Below are 27,137 nucleotides of genomic sequence, written 5' to 3' on the forward strand. Positions count from 1 at the left end.
CACCTACAGTTTTAGACTGAAAGTATAGAATGAACACCTACAGTTTTAGACTGAAAGTATAGAATGAACACCTACACTGTTAGACTGAAAGTATAGAATGAACACCTACAGTGTTAGACTGAAAGTATAGAATGAACACCTACAGTTTTAGACTGAAAGTATAGAATACACACCTACACTGTTAGACTGAAAGTATAGAATGAACACCTACAGTTTTAGACTGAAAGTATAGAATGAACACCTACAGTTTTAGACTGAAAGTATAGAATGAACACCTACAGTGTTAGACTGAAAGTATAGAATGAACACCTACAGTTATAGACTGAAAGTATAGAATGAACACCTACAGTTTTAGACTGAAAGTATAGAATTAACACCTACAGTTTTAGACTGAAATCCATTAGTTACAGTGGTATTCAAGACCAACTGGGCACAAATGAACACTAAGTGTTGATTCATCACTAAAGATATTTTCTGTCTATGTTGTTCATCACAATTCATGCAGTGTGGAGTATAAACAGCACAGCTGTGTGGAAACGGAAATAAATTCTTTGTTCAGTATTACACAATAGCTTAGGTAGCAGGCTTGTGGTTTGAATTAGAGAACGTGAAAAACTGGCTGTCTCCAGTCATTGTGGCTACGATGCTGTAAGGTGTTGTGAGAAACAGATTCTTAAGACAAAAAATGTGCAGACAAGAAAGAAAAGCCAGTTTATTAAGATTTATCATGCATTTATTATCTTAACACGCAGTATTTAGTAACTATTATGAATTATTTGGTGACTATGAAACCAATATGCAAGTTGTGAGAGGATATAAATATATATTATAAGTAAGGCATTGAAGCATGAACTCACATACAGACCTTTGAGGGTCTAATACCTGGTCAATGTATGAAATATTTGAGATTGTGACAAGCAAAGAAGTGTGAGAGAGAATGAAACATCTGAAATTCACCAACAAGCAGCCCGATAGAATTATCACAAACTGAGAACATCTAGACATCTATTTCTGCACCGATGCACTTCCGTTTGTCAAAATTCTGTCTATTCTCTCCAAAAGCCTCTGTTGTGCTTCAAGGCTTCAATAAGCTTGGACTGCAGCCGCTCCTTGCTGTTATACTGAGGGAGCATGAGGATGCAGTGACAGGTGAGGGACTCCGGCAGGTGGTTCTGGGTGGAGTTGGGCAGGACAGACACACTCATTCTAACCTGCTCCATTCCAAGGATGGGTACACGATCACAGCCCGTCAGAAACACTGAGATAAGGGGAAAAAAAAGAAAAGAACTGAAAAAGTGTATTGAGTGTGCACACATGATTTCCATGTGAATAAAACACATTACATCAACACAATTATTACCAGAAGTAGGTAAACCTAAGAACATTGTGTTGATGTATTGAAGGAATGGATCATCAATAACATCATATTGACACACTTTTGTTACTATAGTGCTAGGGCCATGAGAACGATATTGCTAACTAGCACAGACTAGTTGATGTGGTTTAGGGCACCGTATGACTTACTTTAAACTATAAAAACTATAATGCCATTGCATTCACAATTTCTCTTTTTTTCTATATATCAACATACAGTATATCTTCAGTTTGAAATTCAAGACTATTTAGTCTAAGTTTGTGCATGTGATGGGCAGGGCACCTCAAAAATGTGGCTAAGAAATTGTCTAAAAGAAAAAGTCATACTGTGCCCTAAATCTCATCAACAAGTCTGTGCAACCTTAATGAAGATCTAGATCTAAGGATGCATTTATGGGAAAAGATTTGGGTGATTATTGACTGCTAGTGTTATCGGCATTAGTCTTGGCTAATTTGTTACATCTAAGGGAATTAAAAATTGTGTATGTTTGATTTTTTGCCAAGGCATTAATTTGATGTGGATTATGTGCACATTTCAATCCATTAAACTTATTATTTATTCTGTGTATATTTTGTATGGGGGGAATTATTACATTGCTTTTTGGATACCTGTTCACTGTATATCCCCCCCTTTGCTGCCTTTTTTTGGCAAGGCTTCACACTAGATGTTGGAACACTGCTTGGAAGATTTGATTACATTCAGCCACAAGTCAATTCACTAATGTGAAGTGATGTCTGGATACTTTTGGACACATAGCGTACACACTGATGGCCCATATACTCACAATTTATGCTTATGATGCTTATGATGACTGCAATACCAAGCTACTCAAACACTATAAGACCAAATAGCATAAATGCACTCACAGAGAAAAGCTTTCTTCTGTTCATCTGTCAGCTCCTCAAACACCTCCCAAAAAGTGACAATAGTGGGGTGTCCCACGTGGAACTGTCCGTCATAAACCGTGTTCTAAATTCAACAATAGTTTCACACTGAGTGTGCCATCATAACATGCTCCATTATATTGTACAGTATAAGTAAAAGACAGGACACCATGTAAATACTTCTGACCTGTCGGAAAACATCCCAGTCATACGCTTCGGTGCCCACCATCACTCCTCTCAGCTCCTCCGGTTGGAAAAACTCCACCACGTCTCGGTCACACACTTTGTAGAAGCCCCTTCTGAACTCCTCAAACACTCGCTCCACTGACTTGTTCATGGCATAATCCAAATAGGCGTCTACAAACTCCTTTCTGTTGAAATAAACACATAACATAAACATTAAGGACATAGTAGCCCACCTGTGGATGCACAATTAGACAGTAAACCTCTATGTCATTCATCACTAGTCAGTTTCTGAACACAACATCACTGTTGAGCAGATATACAGTATATTAAAGGAATAGTTAGATAAAAAAAATCTAATGCACACTATTTTCAACTTACTACAGATGTAGCAGATCAGCTATGACATGCTGTACAAATGTTGGTTTTAGTTTTGCACTGAAGCTGCGAGGCTAATGTTGCTAACAAACACTGGAAGTAAGTAGTCACCCAAATGTTTTCCATAAATACATCCCCAAAACCTCTTTCAACATGATGATCCTGATCTTCATTAAGGTGCTGCAGGCTTGTCAGTGCGGTTTGTAAAGAACTGTGAGCTACAAAACTTCACTGTGCAGCTGAGGAATGCAGACATCATTTCTGGATAGCACATGTACCAAATTCCGTCTCTCCATACAGAATCTAGATTATATTCCCTTTTTTGTTGTTCCTATTAAAAAAAATTAATTCAGAACATGCATGGCCTTTATGAAGACCTGGATGAGGTGGGAGCATGTTGAGAGAAGTTTAGTTTGCATTTACAGAAAAGATTTGGGTGACTATTGACTCCTAGTGTTTGTTAGCAGTGTTAGCCCCATTGCCTCATCACTAATAACGTAGCAAAATTTGGACACTGTACATGTCTTGGCTGGTTATTAATACATCATTTAGCCATATAAAAGTCAGCATTGATATACTCATGAAAACACATAATGTAAATGTGCCATAGCGTCTTACTTATTAGCACTTATCACAGGTTTTCCTTTTTCCTGAGGATCCAGCTCTACATTGACTCCATCCCAGTGCACCTGTAATTCAGAGGAAAATACTTCAGGTTTATTTATACATTACTAGATAAATCATACAGAAGTCTATAAATTTCAGTTAGTTAGACTGCCTTTTTAAGTTGACTGAAATGTCTCGTACACAGAAGGTGGTGTCCATATTCTCAATGACATCATCAGTATAGTCGTACAGAAGACATCTCAAACTCCTGAAAAAACACAACCAGAGAGCTGAAACCAGTCAACTTCCCACTGCCTGCAATAATCTACAGTATCATCATCAAATACTTCCACATAGTGTTCAACCCTTTAGACACGCCTGAAAAATTCAAATGCAACATCAGCGGCAACAACTAATGATTTCATAGTAAAGTTTGATTCTCTTACTTTCCAACTGTAGGCCTGAACTCGATCATGTCATCCAGAGTGGGCTTCATGTTAACCAGCTTCTTAAACATGGCCAGAGGGAAGGGCATGTGCACTATGTTGCTGTTATTCAGTGCCAGGCCACAGAGGATCCCAAACAGAAAGTACTGCTTTGATTCCACCTTGGGCTGGAAGAAGGGAGTCAGAGTGAGTCACCAGTCATGAATCCGCTTTACAACAGCCATTACTGAGGATGTGGAACATTCTTGCTTTAACTAAGGATCGAATAATGGATTTTGTACCTGGGATGGGAACCAAATCATTGTTTGGGTGTCGTTGTACATGAACATCTCTGACTCCGGAGCTAAAAGCTCATTAAAGGCGTGGAGGAAGAAATCTCTTTTGTTGACATCTGTCTGTTTGGAATCTTCAACAAATTCCACCTACAAGGAGCATGGAAGTCACAACTGGGGCTATTATGATCATTACATTTTAGCTGACAAATAACTGTCATATAAATAAAAGAGATTAATGATGAACTTGATCTTTTCTGGTTAATTGCAAATATTCAAATACAAGCCTGAAGCGGCCAAATGGGCTGATTAGCCACTTTACTTATTAGCTAGTTACAATTATGTATAATTACAAACCATTATCCAGTACCTGTGTACAATTTAATCATGTTACAGATGTAGGCAAATGTAGTGTTTGGAGTCTTGCCCAAGGACTCTTATTGGTGTAGCATGGAGTCCCACAAGTCTTCATTAAACAATATATTCATTGTCCACAATCACACGTCATATTTTCAGTAAAGATTCCATAAAATATGGATTATATATGTACTCCTATTCCAAGTCCCATAAATTTTACTTTGCCCCACACTTCTCATGAACAATAACAGTCAATAAGAAAGTACTCTAAAGGTTCTTCCTCTTGGCAATTTAGTATGGGGCAGGATTTGTTTGTCTTGATTGATGTTTGTCTTAACAAAACAACTACAAGTATACTTGCAGTATAAAACTATTATCCTTTTAATTGCCAGGGCCCGACAGCAGGCCCACAGTTTTACTAAACACTTCTATAACCTAAGAATAGCCAGTTTGCATTGGAGTCCTTGTAGTTACTGAGTATTAGTTTTAGTATGTAATAAGTCTGGGATTTAAAGGGATTCCACTAGTAATGTACTGAGAGCATACTTAAAAGTGTATTTTCAATAACTAAAAAGTGGATGAGAAGTATTTAACTACTAAAGAGTACACCTGAAAATTTACTTAGTTAACTACTCTTACACCTAAAGAAAACTTTAATGATACCTTCAAAAACTAAAAAGTGGGCCAATTTTGTCCCAAGAAGTGCTGAAATAGTATGCTTACAAGTATATTAGCAATACATTGATATTAGTGAACTTGCTACATAAAGTATACTTGGGAAACCCACTTGAACTTTACTTAAGTTTTAAGAATTTTAAGTATACTGTTTTTGTTTTGTAAGTATACAAGGTTTTGTAAACTAGGCTACATCAATCACCACTTCCACTTCTTCTTGGCTAATGGAACCACCAACGTTTCATTGACTGTGACCAAAATGCTAGCTTTGTTAACAATGAACAGACCTCATGTTCCTGGCTGAAGCTGTGATAATTTACACCTGCATTAGCATTTCTCAGGGAAATACTGCTTTAGTCATGTTAGATGGACTGAGAAAGGAGTGCCCACCACTAGCTGCTTTTTGAAGTTGTCATGGTCAGCATAGGAGAGCTGTCGAAACACGTCCTCCAGCAGAGCGGTGCGTCTCAGTCTAAGCAGGATGATGGGTGTCGGGGCCTGGGTGTACAAATTCTGAAACAGCCCAGCCGTCACTTGGTCATGAATAAAGGAGTGGGTTATCTGAAACACATATGTAGTTCTGTTATTTTTCAAAGGGGTTTCAAAAAGGTATTGCAGCACATGTATTATCACATGTTAGGCCTACAGGCAAAATAAAATATATCAATTTTCAGTTGTCAGGATGATTTGAACACTATAGTGCTTTTTAAATGTGGTGAAATTATGCCTAAACTCATCAAATGTCTACTTATCTGTAGAGATTGTGACAACAAATGCACAATATTAACTGCACAACAACAGAAATACCTTTGTTATGGCAGCATCGTAGTTAAAAATGTTTATCTTGCTCTGCAGATCCAGAAGAAATGGGTAACGGCAGAAAACAGGCGGCAGATTATCCCCTTCCTCTCAAACATGAATAAATATATGAGGAATATAAGACATAAATATGGTTATAAAACAAGGACAATGTCATTGATGCGAAGCTCTGCCCTTATGAAGCATTTTTGACTGTCCCCTTATGGGGACTTTTCAGCCTGCTAAACATGAGTGAGTGAGTGAGTGAGTGAGTGAGTGAGTGAGTGAGTGACTGAGTTACAAGCCAGCTCCATAAGGTGCTTTGCATCATAAAATTAATTTTTGTTTGATCTGATTTTGCATTACCTGAACCTGCCCCCATTTAAGCTGCCGCCACAGCGTAACATCTTGTTGGAGCAATGGAGGTGACAGACCGATCTCCTCTACATAGAACTCACTAAGGGGAACCTTCCTGGATCTCGCCACCCTTTTGTTGCACTATGAAATGAATACATTAAATCAGTCTTCATCTGCTACTGTAATTTCCAAGTTGTTGTAGTAGTTTATATATAATATATATATATGGTATATAAACTATAAAGCTATAACCAATGGTTTCTATCAAGGTTTTAATCAAATGTATAGGACCATGTAGATCAAATACAATACTAGGGCTGTATGATAAATCATACTCATTAGTCATCCAGTATTTTGTGTAAAACATTAAGTGCTAATAGCTATTGTTATAACAAACATGCATCACCATAAGGAGCCTTTGCAGGAATTAAATATATATCTGTTAGTTTTTGTATTGTGGTAAAACATAAAAACTGTCTGTTTCTCAGCCTTCAGTGAAAAAAAAACGCACTTGCAGTGTTGATGCCAGTAACTGTTCATTAATTTAATTTCTCTTTATTTTACACAATGCTGAATGGTGATTTTTATAATTAAATTTTTTTTTATTATTATTATTAAAAATAATATTATTAAAAAAAAGATTTGTGGCACATTCAATCAGAGACACTATTTTAATCATAATATATTGTTTCTAGGATCATCATCATGATATCCAACAGCTTTGCATTTTATGTTCACAACGTGTAGCCCTATACAACATTATGCAAGTTAAAATGGCATCGGATACATCATAGCCTTGTATAAATGGAAAATACAAAATATCTACGTCAGATAAATGATCGTTGAAATTACATTATATTTTAAATTTGCCAAGTTCAACATGACATGCATGTGCACTAAATGGGAAAAATCACCATAGTGAGGTCAGACCACTCATGGATGTCTCTGTTGCGCTATACCTGGAGGGATAAATCTCATGTCATCTTCCAAGAAATGTACAGCCAGTTTCCACTTAACGCTGTGCTGCCATGCAATGTTTTTCACTTTTCTGAATGACTTGGGAATGCCAGCTACCAATCGAACCATGTTAGAATTCCATGATAAATAGACCAAAAGAAATGTTCCAAAATTATTTGGAATAAAATTGTTCCATTATTTTATATTGGAAATTCGGGATGCTTTCTCCTTCTGCTGTTAAGTTGAATTATGACTGGAAAGATGCTAATAACAACTGGACACACTGACCTTATATAGATACTTGAGGACTTCCAGCACAGCTTTCATTCCTGGGATGAATGTTAACCACACATTGGCCTTCAGGAGGAAGGCAAGTGCACTTTTCCACATGCAAATATGCTTGGACATCATAGGGGCTTCCATGGAGGACCAGTAATCCTCTGAAGAGACAATAACCAAAAATATTAAAACATACACTCAATTACTGTAACATACAGCTTGTTTTCATACCTGCTCTTGTCCTTTTGGCCCTGCTGTTCCCCCTTGGCGGAGTCCCTGATGTCATCTTAAGGGGTGTTACATTACTTTATTATTCAAAATTAACTTTTTTAGATGAGCACTCAGAAGCTTAGGGATTAAGTGAATACAAGTGTCAACACCAGAACAAAATCATAGCATTTTCCTTTTCAAACCCAAAAATGCCAGATACAGTGTACAATGCCAGGTACATTTTCTCTAGAATGTTTCACATCAAACCACCCTGCATGACTTTATTTACAGCTTAAATGTCTAATTATGTGGAAACTTTGAAAAATGATGGAATTTCCTTTGCCAGATACTTGTTAAGGGCCTCTGGGCCATAAGGTCCACCTTTGTGACAACACAAGTCAAATAGCACTGATTCTTTGTTCTGTTCTTATGTGTAATTTTGAGCAGTAAGCTAGATGTATGTAATAAAGTGGCTTGTGAGTGTTTATACATTTGTCTCATCATCGTTACTAATAGAGGCGCATGCACTTGTGCACTACCATTTAAAAAGTTTGGAATCAATGCTCTAATTTTCTAGCCCTGAAACTCCCCCGGGTTCATCTTCGTCTTAGAAAGCTGAAAACCCGAAATAATCAGACATTGTAGAGGATTACAGAATGATGCACAGAGCTGTAGATCATTTCAATTGCTGACAAACCATTAAGAATGAAGTTAAAATAAAGTTAATATCAGAATGACTCCTGTGTCAAAAGATGTGACCAAAAGTTGATCAGTAGTGTATATATTTAAAAGATGATAGTTTATAATGCCCATCTGGTCTTACTCAAGGTTTTCATGGCAGACTCATTAAGCGTTGTTAGGGCTACTGCTAATAGCAGCACCAGGTCAATGACATTCCGGTCTTCGTGAAGAATAGAGCACGTGGGTAGAAGCAGGAAGATCTCTGGACACTTCATCACCGGTGCAGCAAGCCAAAGATTGTGCACAAGTGGACGGATGTTAACCTGGAGCAAAATTACAGTATGTAACACAAAATATTATGGCACCACAATTACCATAGAATTAGACTTGTTACTGATCTGAATCCAGCTGCACAAATGTACTTGGGATGATTTTGCAAAAATTAAACACAATTTCGACCTCTACCCAAAATATAGTCAACCAGCCACATTTGGAGCACAGCTATGTCACCTAAAATATTTTGGGGGAGAAGATTTTCCATTACTTGTCAGCTACATTAGCCTTATAACTCCAGTGCAAAACTAAAAAAGAAAACATTATGAACCAAACATGTCCTGGTTGAATGACTGTGTTATGGGGAAGTTGCTTGAATATTATTTTTTGCTGAACAATTTCTTTGATCCCTTAGATTCCCAGCTTAAATACATTCTACATTCTGTTGTCCCATATATGCATATAAACAAGTTTTTTTTTGCTTTAGGTATTAAGTGAGGAAGTGAGGAAGCCTGGACATATCTGTAGGTCCTGACCACCTAATGCCCATGTATCAAACACCAGGTTCGCGGGCCAGATCAGGTACGACACTCAATCCTCTCTGGCCCACAAAAGAGTGTATTCATTTTCTATTAATATGAGTCCATTTCACAAAGTGCTGCACTGCACTTTTCCAGCATGCACTGCAACATAATGTGCTCCAAATTTGCTACACCAACAACTGTCTATGGGACAGCGGTTCTACACAATTCTGCACAATGCCACACCAGTCATATCACCAAACACACTAGCTGTGTTTTAGCTGCATTTTATCTGTTTGTTTGAATATATATATATATATATATATATATATATATATATATATATATATATATATATATATATATATATATATACATACATACTTATTCATTTATTTCTTTATTTATAGGTGCCTACTACAAGTGCCTATATTTTACTGCTGACATTTTTGTACCACATCATTAACTAAAAATGAGCCCCATTAACCCTTTTCCTCTGGCCCACGGATTTGATGAGATTTTTTAAAATGGCTCTTTTATTGGATGTTTGACACCCCTGACCTAATGTGTTTAGGCGCTCACTACTGTCGTCTTCACTTGCTTTACCATCTCATAATGGTCATTCTACTCCAGTGTTTTAGGAAATCACACATAATCAATAACTGCCTATATACAAGAACTTTTATATATTTAAGTGTAAAAAATTGGACAATTTCTATAACAACACTAGATAAGATGTAGATTTCCATACACTTTAAAATTTCACTTATACATGTTTTATACCTCAAATGCTTTCTTGATCCAAGGAATCTTCAGGATCTTGTCAAAGGTCTCACTGGCAGCATCCAAATCAACCGCAACAGTGCCTGGAGAACTCCTGCCGACAGCTCCACTACAGGCAGAGAAATATTTAATGAAAATAAAGACGACACAAGCAACAAAACTTCCAAAATGTTCAGGTGCACAGACTTACCTGTCCTTCAGGAAACAAGCGACAAGACTTGAACTTGTAGAAAAAGTCAAGCCCACCTCCCTGTGAAAAATCAGACACGTTCCCCAGTTTGGTTAGATCTGCGGGTCCATTTGAAAGCTAGAGGCAAGATTTCAGATTCGTCCCACCTTTTAGCTTCCTCAGTGTATCTGTCTCTCTCTAACACCGAAACCCATCTCTGCACTCGGGCGTCGTCTAGTTTTCCAATCGGATCGCCAAGAACAGATTTCTTCAGAAAAAAAAAATGTAATAATTTCATTTTCATCATTTAACTGTTTGAATGTTTACAATACAGCTGCTTTAAAGGGGAACCAAAATGACTTAATAATTCACTGATTTAGATGTGAATAAACTCATTCAGAGCATTTCGGTGGGAAATGCGCCTTTTCAAAGAAATTTACAGAGTGCAAATTGTTCATCATAACAGTACAAGGAACCTGAAGTCTGGCCGTTTAATGACACTGAAAGATACATCCTGTTAAGTTATCACACACAATGGGTATGAAGACATGACTTGATACCTGAGACATTGTTTTATGACAGTTTGGATGGATGGATGGATGGATGGATGGATGGATGGAGAGAGAGAGAGAGAGAGAGAGAGAGAGAGAAAGAGAGAGAGAGAAAGAGAGAGATAGATAGATAGATAGATAGATAGATAGATAGATAGATAGATAGATAGATAGATAGATAGATAGATAGATAGATAGATAGATAGATAGATAACTTTTTCAATTCCAGGGGAAATTCTTCTATTGCTGCAGTTCAAATCACAGTAAAGCACTTTTATTATACCGTTTTGGCCTAAAACATATATTTTCTTTCAATTTTGCCCTGTTTTATCATTATCAGTGTGACATATATGGTTGTTTTGGATAGCAGATAAAATGGTGATATTTGTAGTGCAGACATAATGTCTGGTTCCTAGTACTGCAATGGTGAACAATTTTCCTGGTGCTTTTCATACTAAACTACTCTGAATGATTTTGTTTACATCGATGGAATTCCTCTTTCAGCATTTCTCGAGCATTATCAAATACATGCACGGCCTATATGTTCACCAGTTGATTGATAATTATAGATGCCTCATCTGAAAGTACATCAAACCCCAATACACACCAGTGCACTAATACTAATAAGTGTAATAAAATACTAACAATAATATTAATATCAATAATGTACTAATAAACCTTAGTGTAAATATACCATCCTGAGTTATATATTGATCACTTCCACATGCATTTTGGAGTTCAGCCATTAAATTTAACATTATATTTTAGCTTTACGTTTCCTATTTTAGGTCAGTTTTAGCTGCTCAAAATAAACAACTTAAACATTTTGGCTGAAACAAACAGTGATTAATTCAATTATTGTTATTTTTTTATTAAATTGCTATGTTTATTACAAAATAATTAAATAATCAATGACAAACAAATGTGTAGTATTTACCTTGGGAGGGGGAAAGAAAAGGAAGTTGGAATTCCATCCTGAGGAGATCCTCACTTCTAATTTAATTCAAAGATAAGAAATTATTATTGTTTTCTTTCAACGTATTTTAACAAATTTAATGCACAACACTGTTTGTCTGCTGAGCTTAACATACCAAAAAAAAAGCATACAAAAAAAAACATAACATCTAAAATGTACCAAAGTTTTGTAAACAACTGTATATTAATGCTGAGGGGATGGAGAGCTCCTGTACCTCTCTGTCTCTCTGCCCCTGAACTATTCCAGGGTCCTTCCAGTCTCACAGGTTGCAGGCTGTTCTCTGTGCTGGCGTTGCCCAGCTGACCATTGACCCCTTGCCCAAATGCAAAGAGGTCACCCGACAGCATCAGAACCAGAGTGTGATTGCTGTAACAGTACATATATTCATGTTAATGAATTAGTCAGGTTTGTCAGCTGGTAATAGCGTCTTGAAGAGAATATAAGAGGCTACACAGAACAAACTGCACACAGATCACAAAGTAATATCCTCTCTAATAAACCCTTTATTTAAAAGTAGGAAGTATATTTACTGAGTTGTTTCAAGCACTCAATTAACATTTTGTTGGATTTGTACATTTCAAGTATTACAGTTAAAGTACAGTGAGCCCCAATAGTGAAAGTGCTTCTATTTGCATTCCTTCCGAGTTCAATGCAATTTATTTAATTATCAAATAATATTGGCACAGCAATTTTCATTTAATGTAAGCCCATAAATCCAAAAGTTTGTGCAAAAGCCTCTGATCAGTAGATGAAATCCCCCTGACAGTCGTCTAAATATATAAATAACAGCACTAAGGACTGACCTTTTTTGTACAAAGGCCTCAACATGGTTATTTTCACATACAACCCCAATTTCAATGAAGTTGGGACATTGTAGAGGATGTTAACTTATTTTCACTTTCATTACCTTCCACAGGTTACTTGTTTAGCTGGTCCATCAATACCTTCCACCTTCCTAGGCAGAAGCTCCCTGTTGGTAGAGTTGTGCCCAAGCTGACCATATGTTCCATCTCCAAACGTATAGACTTCTCCACCCTAAACATAATAAGACGTTTTCAGGAACTGTATGATGAGGAATGTAGGCGATGTAGAATGTGTACAAGTGAAAATTACAGCAAATTACAAAAAACTGTGTGTACAGTGTATTATATATGGTATACAGCATATATAAATTGGGAAGATGTTGTTTCATTTTAAAGGAACTGTTCATTTTAAATGGAACTCTTTCCTTCAATACTTTTTTAAACATGCGCTCACCCACTTCAACTCACCACTCAGATATGTGCCACCCTTACATTACACAAGTAGCTATTCGCAGCAGAGTGGGAGGAGGGGACAATGAAGAGCGCTCAGCAGGTAAGCCTCAGTAAGCTGTGATGAGGCCTAGCAGACAAGGGTTGTTAAAACCAGTACTGAAACGGGTGGCAAGGAATCGAGCGAATAGGGCATTTCATGGAAATGGTCAGACAGCATCATGGATAACATTATCGCCCCTTTACAGGGGAGCACAGCAGAATCAGCACTCGGAACCGCCACTATAATATGCCAGTAAGTTGTTAACTATGTGAGGATGGAATCTGTTCTGAATTCAAATATAGGCGTCTATAGGCTCAATAGATAAATATGAGGAGAGTTTACTGAATGTTGCTTTGTGTACACCACAATTCTATTTTGCCACATCAGTAAAAAGACTGAACAGGAGTGAATGAGGAGAACATTTTAGATAAAATAGTACCTTAGTGAGGACGGCAGTGTGTGCTGCTCCACAGCTGATGGAGGCAATGGACAAGCACCTCATAGCAGGAATAGCACAGATTGTAAAGCGGCCTAGCACAAAAAAAAATCTATTTTGAAGACTTCAAAGATGAAAGCTTGACAAACGTGCTAATGTGGCTGATGGATAACAGCTAATAGCACTCAGCTGGTTGTCACAATATGTGAGCAATTGTTATTGGCGACAGCTTATCTAGGGTTTATGCGGTCATGATTTCCATGAAAAACTCAAGCAGAATTGAAAGTAATTATGTTGTTTGCCAGCAAAAGTAACATTTAATATAAATAAACACTAATGCAGTAACACATAAACATTGCTTGTAATAAAGTTATTAATATGTTGTTTAGAAAACCACAGTTAGAAATGAATTTTCTATAGTTACTTTATTGAAATACCGATTAGATAAACTACACACTTGAAAGTGTTGGTTCTTCAAGGGTTCTTCAGTAAAGAAAACAGTTCTATACACAACCATGAGCATTCAAAGAACCCTTCCATGATTAAAGGCTTCTTGGCATCATGAAAGGTTTCTTGGGATTGATGAAGAATGTGCTGTAGATGATTTTATATAGAACTTTTCAAAAAGCACATTCTCCACATATAAAAAGGGCTTTAATTTATTAAATATTAGGCTTGTTAGAACAGAAGAACCCTTTTTTTGGTGCTGTATAGAACCTTTTTCAAAAAGTCCTGACAAATACACAGACAAATAGGCAAATGGATCTGCAAAGCTCCTTCCTACAGCTGCCAATAGACTAATTGCTTGGTTCCCACCCCATGTGTTATGTAATAAGTAAAACAGGTCCCAAAATGAAATGACCGTGTGGAGCGTTCTGTATTTGTATCAGGTGGAATGAAACAACAGCACAGTACCTTTCTCATCAGTCCTTTTGAGGCCCAGCTGTCCAGCACTGTTTGCCCCACAGCAGAAGACTTGCGCTGAGCTGGTGAGGGCGAGAGTGTGGGCTCCACCAGCAGAGATCTGAATGACTGGCACTCCAGTGAGAGCTTGCACCAGGGCAGGGACGACCTGCAGGGCCACAGCTTTCCCCAGTCCCAGTTGCCCATAGCTATTCTGGCCCCAAGCATACACCTCGCCTCCTTAAAAGAATTGCTTTTGTTGAGTTATGCTGTGTGTCTTTCATCATTGTTATGTAAGCTGGCATATCACACCTTTATATACACACTGTAGAAATGTATCTATTTGATGCAATGAAACTCTTTTAGATGTATTTTTTTCTGAAGTCCACATGCAAAATTAGTGTGGTTTTATGCTATAAAACCAATTGTAATAAATTTTTATGTGGCCATTCTCATCCCCTAGAATTAGACAGGCTGTTTTTGTTTCTGTTTCTTTAATATTCATTTATTTAAATATCCCCTGTTCTGATTGGCTGTGTGCTTGTCACGATTGGCTCCTCCCACTCCTCCATGTGCTTTTTGTTGACTTTTGATCTTCCATGTGTGTTTGTTTTGGTTCAGTCCAGCCCCCTTGTTGTCTGACTCCACCCCTGATTGTTACCACCTGTTTCCAACCTGTCCCTTGTCTTGCCTCTGATATATAAGCCCTGTGTTTGCCCTGGTCTGGGTTGGCCTTTGTAAGCCTGTTTGATCGTGCTGATTGTTTGATGTTCTGATTGTTTGTTGGTGTTGTTGGTGTTTCTTTTGTCATGTCTGAACCCCAATCTCTCCATGTTGGCTATTTGAACCTGGACTGTCATGACCACGACCCTCGATTTGCCCTCAATAAAAGTCGTTTATCTCAGCATATGCGTCCGCCTATGCCAGTCCAGGCTGAACAGCTCAGGACAAACAAATCAGACTGAAATCCCTGGGGACATGGGAAACAATAAACCTCAGACGCTCCTTTATGATTCGTGGATTTTATTGGAAGGCTGCAGTGATGCATTCACTTCCCGACAATCAGTACAGTACAACACATTTAGTCAATTTTTTTTCCTTCACATCTTCCACTCCTGTAACTCTGTCTGTCTGCAGTGGTCGACATGAATGCGTGGGGGGCTAAACTGCTGCAGGCTGAACTGACAGTCATATGTAAATGTGTCTATGGTTGTGACATCACAATCATGATGAATTCAACAGGCTGTTTGTTGGGAGTGAGTACATTTTAAAACACCACCACTTTTATTTGTATATCTCTTTACTCATCATGTACAGTTGCAGAAGTCTGAATACCCCTGGTCAAATTCCATGTTTGGCTTTTTACATGAGAATGAATGAACACATCCTCTTCAGGGAACAAACTGAAATAAAAGAAAGCTTTATTGCATGCTTTCTATTATCTGCTACGTGTATTAGGAAAAATAAAATACAAAATATATAACTTGCCATAAGTTCAAATGTATTTTCACTTATCAAAAGAATTTGACCAGAAGCATCCATACTTTTGCAAATGACTCTATAAACATATAAAGATGTGTGTTTATATAGTACAAAACTTTTATGTCCAAAAAAGCAATGAAAATTCTTTTTCTATGATGTGACTTCTTTAAAGAATGTTACTGGTTATGTTGTCCCACAACCAGACTTACCTTTGGTCAGGGCCAGAGAATGGAAATTTCCACATGCAATCTGTACTACTGGTATTGGTAAAGGTGATGGTACATGAACAGGTCTGGAAAAAACAGATATGTTAGGAAAAATAATGGAACAATAACATAAATAATATTGCAAAAATATATACTTTACTTTACTTTAATATACTTTCTGTATTTACACTGTCAATAAGTATCCAACCCCCCTTTTTAATTACTGAATTCAGCTTCTTTAATGCTCATTGCTATAGTCAGTCTTTACCCTGGTTTTGTAGATTTTGCCACTGGACTGTTGATGCCCAGCTGACCTTCTCCACCTCCTCCCCAGGAGAACACCTGACCCGAGTCACACAAGGCCAAACTGTGCTCCTGACCACAGGCCACAGAGGCTACTCCCCCCAGACCTTCAATCACTAGAGAGAGAGAGAGAGAGAGAGAGAGGGGAAGATGAAGGGGATATAAACACAAAAAGAGAAAGAGAGAGGAGGGAGCAACACAGAAAGAGTTGAGAGCAGAGAGACAAAGAGAGAGAGAGAGGATGAGGGGAGAGAAGACACAGGAGGGAGAAAGAGAGAGATAAGAAAGACACAGATGGGAAGAGACAATCAGAGAGAGAACAGAGAGAAAGAGGAGAAGAGAGAGAAAAGAAAGAAAGAGAATGTAGAGAGGAATAGCGAGAGAGAGGGGGGGTTGAAAAGAGGCAGAGACAAAGAGAGAAAGTGAAAAGAAAGAGGAGAGGGTGAGAGAGAACAGAGAGAAAATGAATATGTATATATAGACAGAGAGAGAGAGAGAAAGAAAGAGAGTCAGAAGGAGAGAGAAAGAGAAAAGAAAAACAGAAATACAGAGAGACAGGGAGAGAAAACAGAAAGAGTATAGAGACAGAGAGGAACGAGACAACAGAGAATGTAGAGAGAAAAAAGACAAAGAGCAAAAAAGGGGGAAGAGAGATAACAGAGAGAGTGTAGACGGAGGAGAGAGAACAAAGAGTGTAGAGAAAGGAGAGAGAACAGAGAGAGTGTAGAGAGAGAAGGAGAGAGAACAGAGAGAGTGTAGAGAGAGGAGAGAGAACAGAGAGAGAGAGAGTGCAGAGAGAGGAGAGAGAACAGAGAGAGTGTAGAGAGAGGAGAGAACAGAGAGAGTGTAGAGAGAGGAGAGAGAACAGAGAGAGTGTAGAGAGAGGAGAGAACAGAGAGAGTGTAGAGAGAGGAGAGAGAACAGAGAGAGAGAGAGTGTAGAGAGAGGAGAGAGAACAGAGAGAGTGTAGAGAGAGGAGAGAGAACAGAGAGAGAGAGAGAGTGCAGAGAGAGGAGAGAGAACAGAGAGAGTGTAGAGAGAGAAGGAGAGAGAACAGAGAGAGTGTAGAGAGAGAAGGAGAGAGAACAGAGAGAGAGAGTGTGTAGAGAGAGGAGAGAGAACAGAGAGAGTGTAGAGAGAGGAGAGAGAACAGAGAGAGTGTAGAGAGAGAAGGAGAGAGAACAGAGAGAGTGTAGAGAGAGAAGGAGAGAGAACAGAGAGAGAGAGTGTGTAGAGAGAGGAGAGAGAACAGAGAGAGTGCAGAGAGAGGAGAGAGAACAGAGAGAGTGTAGAGAGAGAAGGAGAGAGAACAGAGAGAGTGTAGAGAGAGGAGCGAGAACAGAGAGAGTGTAGAGAGAGAAGGAGAGAGAACAGAGAGAGTGTAGAGAGAGGAGAGAGAACAGAGAGAGTGTGTAGAGAGAGGAGAGAGAACAGAGAGAGTGTAGAGAGAGAAGGAGAGAGAACAGAGAGAGTGTAGAGAGAGGAGAGAGAACAGAGAGAGTGTAGAGAGAGAAGGAGAGAGAACAGAGAGAGTGTAGAGGAGAGAGAACAGAGAGAGTGTAGAGAGAGAAGGAGAGAGAACAGAGAGAGTGTAGAGGAGAGAGAACAGAGAGAGTGTAGAGAGAGGAGAGAACAGAGAGAGTGTAGAGAGAGGAGAGAACAGAGAGAGAGAGGAGAGAACAGAGAGAGTGTAGAGAGAGGAGAGAGAACAGAGAGAGTGTAGAGAGAGAGGAGAGAACAGAGAGAGTGTAGAGAGAGGAGAGAACAGAGAGAGTGTAGAGAGAGAAGGAGAGAGAACAGAGAGAGTGTAGAGAGAGGAGAGAGAACAGAGAGAGTGTAGAGGAGAGAGAACAGAGAGAGTGTAGAGAGAGGAGAGAGAACAGAGAGAGTGTAGAGAGAGAGGAGAGAGAACAGAGAGAGTGTAGAGAGAGGAGAGAACAGAGAGAGTGTAGAGAGAGGAGAGAACAGAGAGAGTGTAGAGAGAGGAGAGAACAGAGAGAGAGAGGAGAGAACAGAGAGAGTGTAGAGAAAGGAGAGAACAGAGAGAGTGTAGAGAGAGGAGAGAGAACAGAGAGAGTGTAGAGAGAGGAGAGAACAGAGAGAGTGTAGAGAGAGGAGAGAACAGAGAGAGTGTAGAGAGAGGAGAGAGAACAGAGAGAGTGTAGAGAGAGAGGAGAGAGAACAGAGAGAGTGTAGAGAGAGAGGAGAGAGAACAGAGAGAGTGTAGAGAAAGGAGAGAACAGAGAGAGTGTAGAGAGAGGAGAGAGAACAGAGAGAGTGTAGAGAGAGGAGAGAGAACAGAGAGAGAGTAGAGAGAGGAGAGAACAGAGAGAGTGTAGAGAGAGGAGAGAACAGAGAGAGTGTAGAGAGAGGAGAGAACAGAGAGAGAGGAGAGAACAGTGAGAGTGTAGAGAGAGGAGAGAGAACAGAGACAGTGTAGAGAGAGAGGAGAGAGAACAGAGAGAGTGTAGAGAGAGGAGAGAACAGAGAGAGTGTAGAGAGAGGAGAGAACAGAGAGAGTGTAGAGAGAGGAGAGAGAGAACAGAGAGAGTGTAGAGAAAGGAGAGAACAGAGAGAGTGTAGAGAGAGGAGAGAGAACAGAGAGAGTGTAGAGAGAGAGGAGAGAGAACAGAGAGAGTGTAGAGAGAGGAGAGAGAACAGAGAGAGTGTAGAGAAAGGAGAGAACAGAGAGAGTGTAGAGAGAGGAGAGAGAACAGAGAGAGTGTAGAGAGAGAGGAGAGAGAACAGAGAGAGTGTAGAGAGAGGAGAGAGAACAGAGAGAGTGTAGAGAAAGGAGAGAACAGAGAGAGTGTAGAGAGAGGAGAGAGAACAGAGAGAGTGTAGAGAAAGGAGAGAACAGAGAGAGTGTAGAGAGAGGAGAGAGAACAGAGAGAGTGTAGAGAGAGGAGAGAGAACAGAGAGAGTGTAGAGAGAGGAAAGAGAACAGAGAGAGAGAGTAGAGGAGAGAGAACAGAGAGAGTGTAGAGAGAGGAGAGAGAACAGAGAGAGTGTAGAGAGAGGAGAGAGAACAGAGAGAGAGTAGAGAGAGGAGAGAGAACAGAGAGAGTGTAGAGAGAGGAGAGAGAACAGAGAGAGTGTAGAGAGAGGAGAGAACAGAGAGAGTGTAGAGAGAGGAGAGAGAACAGAGAGAGTGTAGAGAGAAGGAGAGAGAACAGAGAGAGTGTAGAGAGAGGAGAGAACAGAGAGAGTGTAGAGAGAGGAGAGAGAACAGAGAGAGTGTAGAGAGAGGAGAGAGAACAGAGAGAGAGTAGAGAGGAGAGAACAGAGAGAGTGTAGAGAGAGGAGAGAACAGAGAGAGAGAGGAGAGAACAGAGAGAGTGTAGAGAGAGGAGAGAGAACAGAGAGAGTGTAGAGAGAGAGGAGAGAGAACAGAGAGAGTGTAGAGAGAGAGGAGAGAGAACAGAGAGAGTGTAGAGAGAGAGGAGCGAGAGAGAACAGAGAGAGTGTAGAGAGAGGAGAGAGAACAGAGAGAGTGTAGAGAGAGAGGAGCGAGAGAGAACAGAGAGAGTGTAGAGAGAGGAGAGAGAACAGAGAGAGTGTAGAGAGAGGAGAGAGAACAGAGAGAGTGTAGAGAGAGGAGAGAACAGAAAGAGTGTAGAGAGAGGAGAGAGAACAGAGAGAGTGTAGAGAGAAGGAGAGAGAACAGAGAGAGTGTAGAGAGAGGAGAGAGAACAGAGAGAGTGTAGAGAGAGGAGAGAGAACAGAAAGAGTGTAGAGAGAGGAGAGAGAACAGAAAGAGTGTAGAGAGAGGAGAGAGAACAGAGAGAGTGTAGAGAGAGGAGAGAGAACAGAGAGAGTGTAGAGAGAGGAGAGAACAGAAAGAGTGTAGAGAGAGGAGCGAGAGAGAGTGTAGAGAGAGGAGACAGAACAGAGAGAGTGTAGAGAGAGGAGAGAGAACAGAGAGAGTGTAGAGAGAGGAGAGAACAGAGAGAGTGTAGAGAGAGAGGAGCGAGAGAGAGTGTAGAGAGAGGAGAGAGAACAGAGAGAGTGTAGAGAGAGGAGAGAGAACAGAGAGAGTGTAGAGAGAGGAGAGAGAACAGAGAGAGTGTAGAAAGAGAGGAGCGAGAGAGAGTGTAGAGAGAGGAGAGAGAACAGAGAGAGTGTAGAGAGAGGAGAGAGAACAGAGAGAGTGTAGAGAGGAGAGAGAACAGAGAGAGTGTAGAAAGAGAGGAGCGAGAGAGAGTGTAGAGAGAGGAGAGAGAACAGAGAGAGTGTAGAGAGAGGAGCGAGAACAGAGAGAGTGTAGAGAGAGAGGAGCGAGAGAGAACAGAGAGAGTGTAGAGAGAGGAGAGAGAACAGAGAGAGTGTAGAGAGAGGAGCGAGAGAGAGTGTAGAGAGAGGAGAGAGAACAGAAAGAGTGTAGAGAGAGGAGAGAACAGAAAGAGTGTAGAGAGAGGAGCGAGAGAGAGTGTAGAGAGAGGAGAGAGAACAGAGAGAGTGTAGAGAGAGGAGAGAGAACAGAGAGAGTGTAGAGAGAGGAGAGAACAGAAAGAGTGTAGAGAGAGGAGCGAGAGAGAGTGTAGAGAGAGGAGAGAGAACAGAGAGAGTGTAGAGAGAGGAGAGAGAACAGAGAGAGTGTAGAGAGAGGAGAGAGAACAGAGAGTGTAGAGAGAGGAGAGAGAACAGAGAGAGTGTAGAGAGAGGACAGAACAGAGAGAGTGTAGAGAGAGGAGCGAGAACAGAGAGAGTGTAGAGAGAGAGGAGCGAGAGAGAGTGTAGAGAGAGGAGAGAGAACAGAGAGAGTGTAGAGAGAGGAGAGAGAACAGAGAGAGTGTAGAGAGAGGAGAGAGAACAGAGAGAGTGTAGAGAGAGGAGAGAGAACAGAGAGAGTGTAGAGAGAGAGGAGCGAGAGAGAGTGTAGAGAGAGGAGAGAGAACAGAGAGTGTAGAGAGAGGAGAGAGAACAGAGAGAGTGTAGAGAGAGAGGAGCGAGAGAGAGTGTAGAGAGAGGAGAGAGAACAGAGAGAGTGTAGAGAGAGAGGAGCGAGAGAGAGTGTAGAGAGAGGAGAGAGAACAGAGAGAGTGTAGAGAGAGGAGAGAGAACAGAGAGAGTGTAGAGAGAGGAGAGAGAACAGAGAGAGTGTAGAGAGAGAGGAGCGAGAGAGAGTGTAGAGAGAGGAGAGAGAACAGAGAGAGTGTAGAGAGAGGAGAGAGAACAGAGAGAGAGTAGAGAGAGGAGAGAGAACAGAGAGAGTGTAGAGAGAGAGGAGCGAGAGAGAGTGTAGAGAGAGGAGAGAGAACAGAGAGAGAGAGAGTGTAGAGAGAGGAGAGAGAACAGAGAGAGTGTAGAGAGAGAGGAGCGAGAGAGAGTGTAGAGAGAGGAGAGAGAACAGAGAGAGTGTAGAGAGAGGAGAGAGAACAGAGAGAGAGTAGAGAGAGGAGAGAGAACAGAGAGAGAGAGAGTGTAGAGAGAGGAGAGAGAACAGAGAGAGTGTAGAGAGAGAGGAGCGAGAGAGAGTGTAGAGAGAGGAGAGAGAACAGAGAGAGTGTAGAGAGAGGAGAGAGAACAGAGAGAGAGTAGAGAGAGGAGAGAGAACAGAGAGAGTGTAGAGAGAGGAGAGAGAACAGAGAGAGTGTAGAGAGAGGAGAGAGAACAGAGAGAGTGTAGAGAGAAAGGGTGTAGAGAGAAAAGGAAAGAGAGAACATAAGGAGAGATGTCAACATGAACTTTATTAATTACAGCGCGTCACTAAAGAAGACATTTACATCACGACCTTAAAGCGGTGAATATAAATGACATCATACACTGCCGGTGTATATGATACAATATGATGAAGACCTGCTTATCTAGTCATAACAGTCATTAGGCAGTTGCACTACAGCGGTGTAAGTCGTCGAAGCTACAGCTGTGATTAAAGCCCGTCTTCCAGCTGATGTGGATCAGAGCCAAAGTTTCACCAGAGCGGCTGCAGAAACGAAACTGAAACGGCAGCGTTTCACAAGAACAGAACAAACAAATAAATAAATAAACAAAGAAGATGCGCCTCACATGATTAAAAGGGAATGCTGGCGCGCACGATTCTCTCTGAGGAGAAAATGAGGGGAAAAAATACTTCCCACTTTATTCCCTTTTTTCCAGTCTGTCAGGGCAAGTGAAGCCAGACTGATTAATCTGTCGTCATCACTGAAAAACCCCTAATAAAGCGCAGAAACTGAAGCTGAAGGCGAAGCTCTACCTGGTACTTTAGTCTCTTTGCTCTTCGCTCTGCCCAGCTGTCCTTTAGAGTTCCGTCCACAGGAGAAAACTCGACCACCTTCACTCACAAACACAGCGTGCTGCTCTCCGCACGACGCACTCACTATCTGCTCACCAAACGCATTCACCAAGGTCGGGACGGTGAGAAAGCCGCGCTCAGCTCCGGCTGAGAGGAGCTGACCTCTGGACGCGTCTCCCCAGCAGAACATCCTGAGAGCGCCGCTGAGGTTGAGCTGACAGGAGCTGGAGTGAAGGAGATCTGAGAAGGAGCTCCAGCGCACGACACCTCCCTGCTGGCCACCACCTGACATTACCTCAGCTGTGGCGTAGGGGCTTTAGCGTGCAGTGCTGATTTTCACACAGGTGGCATTTCGTAGGAGCCCCGCTGGTGACATCCTGTATAAATAAAAATCTTGCGTGGCCACGCCTTATTAACGCGTGGGAACGAGATCCCAATGCGTGGCCGCGACGTAGTAAGGCGTGGGAACAAGGTAATGAAGTCGTGGCCATGCCTTAGTAAAGCGTGAGACCGAGATCCCAATGCGTGGCCACGACTTAATAAGGCGTGGGAACAGGATAATTAAGTCGTGGCCACGACTTAGTAAGCCGCGATCTCGTTCCCACGCCTTACTAAGTCATGGCCACGACTTAATCGTTTGTAGACAGGTTTCTTCTGCGACCAAGGACTGAGTTAGCGCTGCAATCAGCCATAACATCCCTGTTTCTACACTTATTGTCGTACTAGAGTACTAGATAGGTGCACTTTGCCGTTCTACAGTCCATTTGTTTATCTGAATACTTCGTTAGCTCCCTTTCCCCCCGTTCTTTAATGGAAGACCACCGCAGAGTACGCATTATTTGGTTGATGACTCATTTTCAGCAGTAACATTGATGCGGCGGTTTGTGTGTTAGCATGTGTTGCGCTGGTCTGAGCGGATCAGACACGGCAGCGCTGCAGTGTTACTGCTGGACTTACAGTAGACCACCAACCAAAAAATGAGCTATCGTCTCTGTCTTTACATTTACAAAGTGGATCAACCAGGTAGGAGTGTCTAATAGAGTGGACAGTGAGTGGACGCAGTGTTTAAAAACTCTAGCAGCACTGCTGTGTCTGATCCACTCAGACCAGCTCAACACACACATACACACTACCACCACATCAGTGTCACTGCAGTGCTGAGAATGATCCATCACCCACATAGAACCTGCTCTGTGGTGGCTCTGTGGGGGTCCTGACCACTGAAGAACAGGGTAAAAGTTAAGTGATACTTTATTAATCCCACAAATGGGGAAATTCCACCTCCACATTTAACCCATCTGTGAAGGGAAACACCACATACACAGTAGCGAATATACACACACTAGGGGGCAGTGAGCACACTTGCCTGGAGCGGTGGGCAGCCCTATCCACAGCACCCGGGGAGCAACTGGGGGTTAGGTGTCTTGCTCAAGGACACCTCAGTCATGTGCTGTTGGCCCTGGGGATTGAACCGGCAACCTTCCAGTCACAGGGCCAGTTCCCTGACCTCCAGCCCACGAATGCCCCTTAACCCTGTAAAACCCAAATATAGAAAAAAGTGCAAAAAAATTTTTTTTCTTCTCTCTAATGATGTTAAAGTGATCATCTGATGCAGAAATTGAAGTGTTACCAATTTTTTATGTTTTAGTATGTTTTTACAGAAATGTTGCAATATTGCAACTTCGGGCCTAGATAGGAGCAGAATTTGTGTATTTACACTCACGCTGTCAAAACAAATATACTGAAGAAATAAGGCTTGATTTGCACTGTGGACTGCTTATAAAGCTCTTTAACAGTAAATATCATTATTAATAATCACACAGCAGTCATACTTATGAATCTTAATTTATTGACCAAAAAAATAAGAATAAAAACTGTGTTGCAGACCCAGGACAAGCAGACAGTGTGTTGTTATGCGTTGCTTAAATACATACTATACTCCATTACCCAGAAGGCAGGGGGGACCAGAGGGGCTGACGGGGGAGAGTTCAGTTCAGTAAAGTGAGAGATAAACCCACGCTGACCGTGTGTGTCTATTCATTAATGCACTACACGGCATAACATGGTGTCAGATGGTGAAAATCTTTGAAAGTAAGCAGGAAAGATGAGTTTCGGTGACGAGTGAGCGAGTTTGAGCTGTGAGGTTGTGCTTACGAGCCTAGAAGTGTAATGTGTAATGCTAACGGCGGAGGAGAACGGCAGCAGCATTAGCGGTGAGGAAAGCACGGGAGAACTCGGCGGACGCGGTGCCAGAGTCACAATCACCGCAGCAGAATTCGTCGGCTGGAAGGACAGAAAGAAGACCCGCAGTCATGGATAAGCTAAGTCCACCCTCACCCATGCAGTTTAGTGGAAATCTCGCAGATAATTGGAAAAGGTTCAAGCAGAGATTTGAAATATATCTAGCTGCTAGCGGAGCGGGGCAAGGGGACGAGAAATTGCAAGCTCAAATCTTTCTGGACGTCATTGGGGAAGACGCGTTGGACATTTATAACAGTTTCCAAACTACACCCGCTGATCTGAAACTACCTACACTGTTGAAGAAATTCGAAGTCTACTTCGTGCCTACAAAAAACAACGTTTGAGAGATACAAGTCCTTTTCCTGTGACCAAAAGCCTGGCAATGCTTTCGATCTGTACCTGGCAGAACTGTATACTTTAAGCAAGACATGCGAGTTCGGTGCACTGAGAGATTCACTAATAAAGGTCCGCATAGTTTGTGGAATTGCAGACAATGGCCTGAGAGAGAGATTGGTAAGAGAGAAAGATAAGGCAGTAGACTTTGGATAAGGCAGTAGACCTGTGCAGGGCATCACAGAGCTCACGCGAGCAAGTCAAAGAACTGGCCAAAACAGAAATAGTGCATGCAGTAAGAACAAAGGAGCAGCATAAGAAACGCCAATGTAAACAAAATAAAGACAAAATGGTGGTTGGCACTTGTAAGAAATGTGGAGACAGTCACGCGCCAAGAACATGTCCAGCATATGGGAAAACATGTAATAATTGTGGAAAAAGAAACCATTATGCAAAATGCTGCACGGCTGAGACAAAGAAAAAAGTGCATACACTGGACGAGGAACCAGATGAGTTTTTCGTGGATGTGGTACAGGCATCCCATGCTGAAAAAGAAGAATGGGTTGTTCCAGTGACTGTAAATGAGACAACAATACCGTTTAAGTTGGACGGTAAAGGTAAACTTGTTGTCATTTGCTGATTACAAAACGCTAAAAATAAAAAGCAAGATACATCCAGTGAAATTGAAAGTGACAGGTTACACCGGAGAAAGTGTACCAGTTAAAGGCAGCTGTATAGTTACATTCAAACACAAAGGCCAGATGTTAAAGGCGCAGTTGTTGATTGTTGAAAAGGAAGTGCAACCAATACTAGTTGTAACTGCATGTGAGAAACTCAATCTCGTAAAGAGAGTGTTTATGGTGGCTTCGCAGACAGCAGACAAAAAGAACACAGACAACGGTGATCAAGACACTTTAATGACAGAGTTCAAGGATGTTTTTGAGGGACTAGGCTGCCTACCAGGTGAACACAAAATACATGTGGACGAAACAGTTGCACCAGTAGTTCACGCATGCCGAAAAGTTCCATTTGCACTGAGAGAAAAACTGAAGGAAGAATTAGGAAGAATGGAAAAGCTGAAGGTCATACAGAAAATCAATGAACCGACAGACTGGGTGAGTTCCCTTGTCATCGTACAAAAAGAAAAAAGGTGCATTACGCGTATGTCTGGATCCCAGAGATTTGAATAAAGCAGTCAAAAGAGAGCATTTCAAGTTGCCAACCCGTGAGGAGATTATGTCTCAGTTCGCAGGAGCCAAGTGGTTCAGTAAACTTGATGCGTCTTCTGGGTTCTGGCAGATGAAGCTTGACGACGCTAGTTCAAGACTCTGTACTTTCAACACGCCAGAAGGAAGATACCGATTCCTCCGTCTTCCATATGGAATCCTATCTGCTCCAGAGGTCTATCACAAGACTATTCACACCACATTCGAGCACATTCCAGGAGTCACAACCATGATGGATGACGTGATAGTGTGGGGATCCACAAGAGAGGAACAAGACACAAGGCTACGACAAGTGCTTGAGCGGACACGAAGTGTCAACCTGAAGCTAAACAGAGACAAATGTGAATTCGCAGTGAAGTCACTGACGTTCATCAGAGATGTTGTGTCTGAGAAAGGGGTGAGTCCTGACCCAAGAAAGACGTCAGCCATAGTCAATATGGAGAGGCCCCAGAACAAGGATGAGGTGAGGCGGTTCTTAGGGATGGTCACATACCTAGCTAAGTTCATACCCCAGCTGTCTGCCATTTCGGCTCCACTCAGGATGCTGCTAGAGCAGAAAAATGAGTGGATGTGGCTACGACAGCAAGAGGAGTGTTTTCAGAACCTGAAAAAGATACTCATCTCAGAGCCAGTGCTTAGGTTCTATGATCCCAAACGAGAGACAAGAATCTCAGCTGATGCTTCTCAAGATGGCTTAGGAGCCGTCCTTCTACAGTTGCACGAGGAAACATGGCAACCTGTGGCC

The 27,137-nt window shown here is 41.2% G+C and overlaps 1 protein-coding gene across 2 annotated transcripts; it reads right to left on the reverse strand.

The window, feature by feature from the left end:
- Window positions 1-688: 688 nt before the first annotated feature.
- LOC108441135 (probable E3 ubiquitin-protein ligase HERC6) lies at window positions 689-22,816 on the reverse strand. Of its 2 annotated transcripts, XM_017720484.2 has the most exons (23): window positions 22,554-22,816; window positions 16,323-16,473; window positions 16,058-16,140; window positions 14,379-14,606; window positions 13,467-13,558; window positions 12,639-12,766; window positions 11,946-12,097; window positions 11,693-11,748; window positions 10,372-10,472; window positions 10,226-10,285; window positions 10,036-10,144; window positions 8,601-8,781; window positions 7,577-7,728; window positions 6,341-6,472; window positions 5,984-6,082; window positions 5,567-5,737; window positions 4,154-4,294; window positions 3,873-4,039; window positions 3,628-3,694; window positions 3,439-3,509; window positions 2,447-2,630; window positions 2,242-2,344; window positions 689-1,258 (listed from the first exon to the last, which is right to left on the reverse strand). In XM_017720484.2, the coding sequence occupies exons 1-23, from the start codon at window positions 22,780-22,782 to the stop codon at window positions 1,047-1,049; spliced, it is 3,069 nt and encodes a 1,022-aa protein (XP_017575973.1). In that variant the 5' UTR covers window positions 22,783-22,816; the 3' UTR covers window positions 689-1,046. The 2 variants fall into 2 exon arrangements, with proteins under 2 accessions (XP_017575973.1, XP_017575974.1); XM_017720485.2 differs by lacking the exons at window positions 689-1,258; window positions 2,242-2,344 and having other exon boundaries at window positions 2,491-2,630; window positions 3,599-3,694.
- Window positions 22,817-27,137: the final 4,321 nt, after the last annotated feature.

The sequence above is a fragment of the Pygocentrus nattereri genome, chromosome 5, assembly GCF_015220715.1.
Source record: "Pygocentrus nattereri isolate fPygNat1 chromosome 5, fPygNat1.pri, whole genome shotgun sequence".
NCBI lineage: Eukaryota > Metazoa > Chordata > Actinopteri > Characiformes > Serrasalmidae > Pygocentrus > Pygocentrus nattereri.

What these genes read in the sequence shown, in the direction of transcription:
- LOC108441135 (XM_017720484.2), bottom strand. Translation starts at nt 22,782, where the DNA reads ATGTTCTGCTGGGGAGACGCGTCCAGAGGTCAGCTCCTCTCAGCCGGA. An exon ending in CAAAGAGACTAAAGTACCAG is followed by an intron (nt 16,474 to 22,553) that starts GTAGAGCTTCGC and finishes CTCTCTCTCTAG; the next exon opens with TGATTGAAGGTCTGGGGGGA. An exon ending in ATATGGACACCACCTTCTGT is followed by an intron (nt 3,510 to 3,627) that starts GTACGAGACATT and finishes TCTGAATTACAG; the next exon opens with GTGCACTGGGATGGAGTCAA.